This window comes from Propithecus coquereli, unplaced genomic scaffold (assembly GCF_000956105.1).
Source record: "Propithecus coquereli isolate 6110/MARCELLA unplaced genomic scaffold, Pcoq_1.0 Scaffold111, whole genome shotgun sequence".
Taxonomy (NCBI): domain Eukaryota; kingdom Metazoa; phylum Chordata; class Mammalia; order Primates; family Indriidae; genus Propithecus; species Propithecus coquereli.
The window spans coordinates 2,085,095-2,093,468 of NW_012135081.1; the positions used below are offsets into that span (position 1 = coordinate 2,085,095).

General features: G+C 38.4%; 1 protein-coding gene across 3 annotated transcripts in view; it reads right to left on the reverse strand.

The window, feature by feature from the left end:
* Positions 1–2,824: 2,824 nt before the first annotated feature.
* SLC11A2 (solute carrier family 11 (proton-coupled divalent metal ion transporter), member 2) overlaps positions 2,825–8,374 on the reverse strand; it is a 32,226-nt gene continuing 26,676 nt past the window's right edge. For all 3 annotated transcript variants that reach the window (XM_012653551.1, XM_012653535.1, XM_012653543.1), the window contains exon 17: positions 2,825–3,246. In XM_012653551.1, coding sequence (XP_012509005.1) covers positions 3,169–3,246 — 78 coding nt within the window. In that variant the 3' untranslated portion in view covers positions 2,825–3,168. The remainder of the gene's footprint in view (positions 3,247–8,374) is intronic.

Here is an 8,374-nt window from a genome sequence, read left to right on the forward strand (position 1 = left end):
TTGCTTGAGCCCTGGAGTTGGAGGCTGCAGTCAGCTATGATTGCGCCACCACACTCCGAACTGGCAACAGAGCAAAACCCTGTCTCTAAAAAAAGAAAAAAAAAGTAGCTATGTATAAGGACCCACAAACTGTTTAAACTAAGAGGTAAAGGCACATTTGGAGAAAAGTTAGGAAGTCTTCAGGATGCCTATTTACCCACATTAGCTTGGGTAAAGTGGGAGGGTCACTGCAGGAAGACCCTATAAACAGATAACATACCATAGTTTAATTTGCAAAATACTTCCTGGGCAAACCTTTAGTAGACCAATGTTGTAATGTCTAAAATTGAGAAGGCTATTTTCATTGCCTGTTGCAACCCCTGATGCCTTACTTGCTGATTAAACTATTTCATATGCCTGGATATAAAATACTCTGCCTGCTTTTTATATTAGGCCAACACACAGGCAGCAGCAGCTGCTCAGTAACAATTACTTAAATACACTTTTTCAGACATTCTGGTATACATTGTCAGAGCATCCTTTTACAAATTGACTCCATAATGCTGAACCCCAGGAACTGAGTGACTGTACCTAGGTTACTCTTATGATTGAATATATTAATATCTGTATTAAGTACACTTAACATAGAAATCTAGATTTATAAATCATAAAGAATGATTAAATGTTCTTAACTTAGCAAAATGCTTACCCAAGATTCATTCTTTAGACATCAACCTCCCTCTATTGGTTTTAGTATGATTCAGTTTGCTTTATTATAAAATTTTCTGATTATAAGAGATGTGTGACCTGAGGGGTATATTTGTAAACTTTACTCTGTTCCTAGTAACATATAAAGAATGGAGAAGAGCTACAGAAATCCCTTAAGTACTTAACCTCAGATTAACCAACCACCTCACCTTTTGACGAGGTGCAAAACAGGATGTTTTTATTTTTTACCTTCCTTTCCCCTACATTCTCTGGTAATGAAACTACTAAAAAATTAAACTTCCCAGGGAGGGGGTAAAATCCAACAAGTCAGTTCATCTAGAGTTGTCTTGTATAAAGAAACTAAAACACTGAAACTTATTTTGAGCCTCTTTTTTAAGTAAAAGCTTAAAAAGTCAAGTCTCAATTTTAAGATCAGAAGGACTCTAACCTGGGTTGCAGGGTTGCTGCTCTTACTGTTTGAAGTTTCAAGAAAACCCCTGAAGTAGAAATGAAGGAATTTAAAGTGTCATTTTAGAAAAAGCCCTGCCACTTTGAGGGCCAAACCATTATTATAAATGAAGATGGGCAATGTCCTGATTTAAAAAAAAAAGAAGTCCTATTGAAACATAGTAAGTTTTAAAATAAGGCAGAGAGGTCATACATTTAACTCTAAAGCTGAAAGAGGAAAGTGATGCTCAAAGTAACACACAGGCTGCAGGGTTTGCAGACGAGGAGTGATGTGGTGGGTGATATATCACCCTGGAGTATATGCCACTGGAAACGGATGGCTGCCATTCAGTTCCAGCCAACTGCACTTACATGCAGGAGGGCTCGGCACTGTGAATCTTCTGACTCTTCAATCAGAAAATTATGACAACACTGTCCACTTTTTAATGTGGAATTTTTTATTACAAAAATTTTAATGAAAAAAATTCCTGGTTAGGAAGGATGGCCAAAAAAAAAAAAAAAAAATCTGTAACCTATATGTAGCAGGTGATTTATGACATGTGGACTAATCTTCCAAGTCCCCTAGTGCTAATCTCATACTACTTGGTATAAATATGCATTTTAAAGTGAAATGTTTAGGCCGGGCATGGTGGCTCACACCTGTAATCCTAGCACTTTGGGAGGCTGAGGCGGGTGGATCGCTCAAGGTCAGGAGTTCGAGATCAGCCTAAGCAAGAGCAAGATCCCCGTCTCTACTAAAAATAGAAAGAGGAGAGCGAGACCCCCGTCTCTACTAAAAATAGAAAGAATTTAGCTGGACAACTAAAAATATATATATATAAAAAATAAGCCGGGCATGGTGGCACATGTCTGTGGGAGGCTGAGGCAATAGGATAGCTTGAGCCCAGGAGTTTGAGGTTGCTGTGAGCTAGGCTGATGCCACGGCACTCTAGCCTGAGTAACAGAGCCAGACTCTGTCTCAAAAAAATAAATAAATAAAGTGAAATGTTTAACAGTCCCTAGGAGATTCAACAATATAAATATTTGCCACCCCTAGAAATAAACTTTAGACCTAGAAATGGTTTTTGGAGTATTAATGGGAAAAGTGGGAAGAAAAGACGTTGTAGAACTATACAAACATTAGAAAGAAAATTAACACCTCCATTATCTTGCTTCAGGACTTACAAAGTTAAAAGTTAGAAGTTTCTTCTTTTTCTACCTAAAACTTGAAAGCCAGAATGGGCTGAGTTACAATGCAGCAGGGAAAACTGATCATTGGTTAAAGTATGGTTTCTGGATCTTGTTTCCAGGTATTAAGTGTACTCTTTGGCAAATGCTATCACATCTTTATTTAATAACTACAAAAAAATTCAAGAAAAGTGACAACAACAAAGACAATTACAATTACAAAGCAGGCTGATAACCAGGGTTAAATAATGATTGCCTAACAGAAGAAATGTTTTCTTTAGAAATGATGTGTTAATATCAGTATATATCAAGGATACACTCTGGTCAATTTAGATTGAAGTGAAACTTAACTGGCATAGTAAAATATCACTTTACAAGATAGTCAACCTGACCAGTTCATTGTGAAAAAGAACATTATTCCCTGTCCTTTCTCACTTATGATCCAGACAAAAAAAAATATCTGATTTATCTGAACAATATTTTTTTAAAAAAATACAAAAGATCTATCAGTTTTATATAACCTTAAAACTCTACCCAAACTGTATGTTCAGGTTTACATAAATATATATACATATATCCCAGAAGTTAAGACACAAGCCCATAGGGGTGTGTGCCCATCACAGGCCTTAACTCTGGCTATTGTATGACTGTTGTGAGGTGGGTCGGTCTCTAACCTACACTTACAGCTGTCCAGCTTTTAACACCCTTCCCATGAGGAAATCTTTGTCTTTTGTTCAAAACATTTGAACGAAACTCACCTCTGAACTAACAGAGATATGTTAACAGGACACCTGGCACAAAAGGGCTTAGAAAAAGTGTTTCTTATATAGTCTCTCAGGCTGTCAGTCATCTAGACACAAGTGAATCAGCATCCACGGCGTTCAGAAGGTAAAGTTCAGGCTGTGCTGTCAATCCCAGGTGGTACTAAGGACAGAAAGATAGAAGAGGTTTAGAATGACTTTCAAGTATTTAGATACTGAAATTGGCACTTAAGTACCTAAAATCAGCATATCAATTTAGGCCTTTTTTCAGTACTGCTGTATTGATTTTTATTTCCAAAAAGAAATGGCTTACAGATACACACATGAATGGCTTCTGATGTGTAAAATAATGGAAGCTGAAATAGTTAAGGGTAGAAATAGTGCTAAATATCCTCAGCAAAATTAGCACTCTATTCTTGTGACACACTGCCTCAGGATGGGTGTTTTCAGATCAGGATAATAAGAGTAAACATGCACTGAGTGCTCTTGTATTTTAATATTGTATTAGGAATCAAATTTCAAATGGTCTAAATCTGAGCCCTATAATCCTGACCCCATTATCCTTTGGCACGTGAGCAAAGCCTTTCATTAAAAACAAAAACATAAAATGGCATGTGCTAAAAGAGAGGAAGATGACCTCTAAATGTTTGCCAGGCTGAATCAGAATCATCTAGGCTGCTTTTAAAACATTACCAGTCCCCACTCCTGGAGAACTGAATCCAGATGGTTTGTGTTGGGATCTGTGAACTTGTATCTTTTTACTTTTTCCTTTCTCCACAACAAACCTTAGGATAACATTGAGTCTTATTTTAGTCCTACTGTTATTACTTAGGGCTTTAGGAACCTTATTGTCCCTGGGCACTGAGTCTGTAAGTTAATGCAGAATGTAAACTAAAAATCTATAGGAAAGAACTATCCCTATTATAGCATGATCACCATGGCCCAGTACCAGTCCGTGGCCTGTTAGGAAACAGGCCACATATCACCACCTGAGCTCCACACCACTGGCCCCCCTCCCCACCCCCACCTTGGTCCATGGAAAAATTGTCTTCCATGAAACTGGTCCCTGGTGCCAAAAAGGTTAGGGACCACTGTAATAGAAAAGGCACTGGAGTTAGGGTCAGTCCCTTAACTCTACCACTTACTAGGACCTTTGCAAACAGTCGCATATACTTCTAGAGCCTTATTCTTCTATTTATTTGTAAAATGGGAATAATGCTACATTTGAAAATGCAAAGTATACTAATATACTATTTCATGTTAGTCTTCAATAAATATATTTTTAACACATTATAAATTGCCTTGTACAACCTCACAGGCTTGTTGTGATGACTATGTGAAGGTAACATAGACCAGATGATGCCCAAGATAAAACTATTCCCAACTAATGGGCTAGGAAAATACTGTGTCACGCTGGCTTTAGGGTATGGACACAGCTCTTCAGACTTCAGCTTGCTTATTCACTTTAGAGTCTTAATCTCAGGCTTATTAACTAATAGCAATTGTCGGATTCACTGACAATTCATTGAAGCCTTTTCTGAAGTGAGCAAATGTGGTGGACTTCCTCATTATGTAGTAAGCACGGGTTGCATTATTAGTCCTGTGATGCTCAGAGAGTGTATCACTTAGATGACTTAGTAGATAGACCCCTTTCACTGCAGAAGTTTGTCACATTGTTCTGAGACCTTGATAAATGAGGCTAAATAGTACAGGAATAGGCTAAAATACTTCCAGGGGCAGACTGGCAATGCAAATGAGTAAACTTTATTAACTAATAGTTTGTGGCTATTGCTGGGGTAGGACCATAGAGGGCCCTGCTCATTCTCTACACCTACCAGAAGCATTCAAACTTTTTAAAATTTTGCACAGGCCAAATAAAATCTACCAGTTGGCAACTTCTGAGCTAAAAAATACTCCAGCACTAATCAGAGTATCAAGCAAATGCTTCGATGTGTTGATGTTCCTGGTGCTGCTATACAAAACATGGTGTCTTGACCCAACATGAAAGGCCTATGTATTATACAGGATAGTTTGGGAATGAAAACATGGGTTCTGGAGTTAAGCTGTTCAAATGCCAATTGCCCACTTATTAGCAATATGATATGGGCAAGGTACTTTGGCTTTTCAGTTGACTCATCTATATGGAGGCTGATCCTCTTATTGTTATAGGATTAAATGAGATAATACAAGTGCTTAGATTGGAACTACCATATAATGAGTGCAATAATGAGTGTTGAGAGAAGCTGACACATTTAAATTCATTGGTCCTACCAATGAAGGTGCAGAAGACATTCTAGAGGGCAGAGCTAAAGAAAATATCTCAAATCAGGATCTTCAAATTGTTTTGCATCCTATTTTAGTTCTGAAATTAAACCCAAAGTAAGGAGAGCTAAATGAGGCAGGACAACATGGGGAACAAAATTCTTTCCAGATTACTCCCATGGTGTTACTTATTCTATTCAGCTCCTATAAGACAGGCAAGGAAAGCTTGCAACAAAGAAAGGGAAAATGAAGTTCTAGTGACACTCTTGGGACAAATCAAGTGCTTAGATTTTCCTGTCATGTGTCTAGTGACAGGGCTAGTAGTTCACTATGCCTGAGCTTTGCTTTTTTAAATAAATGGTGCCGGGAGGGGAGGGGGGAGGAGGGAGGAGGGGACGGGTATTTGCATACACAAAGAGTGCAATGCACACCACCCGAAGGATGGACATATTTGAAACTCGGACTTAGGGGGGGAGGGGGGGCAAGGGCAACATACGTAACCTAAAACATCTGTACCCCCATAATATGCTGAAATAAAAAAAAAAAATTGGCAAAAAAAAATGTTCACCACTTCAAAAAAAAAAACAATAAACAAATGGTGCCAATATTTCCATTTATAACAGGTCTGCCAAAATTCTCATTGGTTTTTAAGCTAAATAATTTTGGTTTCTCTTCAAATACTAATTTTTATTAGTAGCATATATAGAATGTAAATGCCTACTTCAATAGTGAAACAAGATTATATAGATAGAAAAATACCTTAGAGTAAGGCAGAACAAAATTTTTTTCAAGTTTAAACATGGTTAATGGTGTGACCTTTAGTAAAATGCTTTGACTAAGACATAAGTGTCTTAGTGTCTGCAATTAATCCATGACTTCTGAGAACTAAACCTATTTATTTCTCTATCTCTTCTAAGGATGCAATCACTAATAGTGTGGGCTTAGTGTGTCATTCCAGGTGGTAACTGATGTTTTGATATTATCAAGTTGTTAAAACCCCAATAATAAACTATTTTCAAGGTTTAAAAAAATACCCAGGAAACCAAATTGGAAAAAAAATTTTTTTAATTACAAACCAAGTTTACATATTGTTAAATGGTTACTAAAAGTTCACTTGTAACCACTCCTAACACCACTAGTAGGACCTCACAGGAGCCAAACTGAAGCTCTTCCTCTTCCCCTTGTTAATTTCCAGTATAGTGTAGCAGCACAATTATTTCAAGTGACATATAAGGAGAACAAGGACCAGTTTACATAAAGTACAATTGTATATCTTTAAACATTCCACACAAACACACTGCCAAAAAGCACCACACATGCTGTCAATGGAGGACTTAAATTTCTACATGTTTATTGCACCCAGCATACTGGTTGAAATATACTTTCTCTCTGTGAGGATCAAATGGAATAAGCTATGGTAGTGTTTTTAACACTGTAAAATACCACACACTTAGTATTATTAAGTGTCATTTAACTGTAAAGAAATTTTCTACCATTGCAAGTCACATATATAACCTTTAAAAGAATACTAGCAGACCAGGCGTGGTGGCTCATGCCTGTAATCCTAGCATTCCGGGAGGCCAGGTGGGAGGATCACTTGAGCTCAGGAGTACAAGACCAGCCTGAGCAAGAGCGAAACCCCATCTGTACTAAAAATAGAAAAAATTACCTAGACAACTACAAATAGAAAAAATTAGCCAAGCATGCTGGTGTGCGCCTATAGTCCCAGCTACTCGGGAGGCTGACGCAGGAGGATGACTTAAGCCCAGGAGTTTGAGGTTGCTGTGAGCTAGGATGACCCCACAGCACTCTAGCCCGGGCAACACAGTGAGACTCTGTCTCAAAAAAAAAAAAAAAAAATACTAGCAGCTTTTACGTTTGCTCCTAAATGTTTGTGAATCTCAGACTGATTGAATCCACTCAGACCTGGGCAAAGGTAAATGTTACTGTGTATTTTTTTGAAGAATTTTTTTCTGTCAATTCAGCTTCCCCTACTGCAGCCAGACAACAGCTTAAGATGTCAGTCCCTGATTATCTTCACAGAGTACCTTTACAACGAGTTTGGGGAATGACGCTGGTAAGGGGAGAGAGGCAGATATGAGGAGGAACAGTTAGGGGAATTGTCATTCATAATTCTGTATGTTATTACTTGAGAGGCTAAGAAAAATGTCTAGTCAGTAAAATACACTAGTGTACCCTTAATGCTTTATAAAAGACAGTCCATCCAGTCTGTACTTTTGACTATGTGCAAAATATCAGTAATAATGCCTTTGGGGGCTCAGATGAACAGAGAACATCAATCAACCAGGACTTCACGAAGGAAAACTCGAAAACTGAGAAGTCCTTCAATGCTATTCCCATTACTGTTCTCACCACGTCAATGGCTATAAAAGACTTTCGATTATTTATCTCCAGCAGACAAATGTGATTGATTTGAGATAACCACAGTCTCAGGCTTCACATGTAAAAATGTCACAAGTGGCTAAAAGACAGCAGCTGCATGCTGAAGACACCCATTTCCTCTGATTCCAGAGTTCCACCATCTGGTCTCAAAGTTTTTTCCTCTGAGGAAACAGCTGTAGAGAGGTAGCCCAGTTCAACCTTGCTGACAGACACAACATTGCAACCACAGCGACACCTACTGACTTGCTGAGAGAGAGAGAGAGAGAGCGAGCGAGCGAGCGGGCCTTCCAATGATTAAGCTCCACAACTCCTGAGATTGCCTTACAAGTCATCTTGCACAGGAGGCAGCGTGGTGCATCAGAACAACATGATGAATTCTGGTGAGACGTGGCTTTTAGGAATAAAACAGATGGCTCTTCTTCCTCCTTTGAGTCTTTTCTCCCCACCCCCAAAATCACATGAGAATGTCAGTTCATAAATGCTATCATCTTTTTCTATCACCACCTCGTGGAGGAGGAAAGTGAAGGTTTTACAACTGTATGTGCTCAAGACTAAATATCATCAGCAGAGCTCTATACTAACATGAAGTTTATTAAAATCAGGACTCCCAAGAAAACCCTGATAAG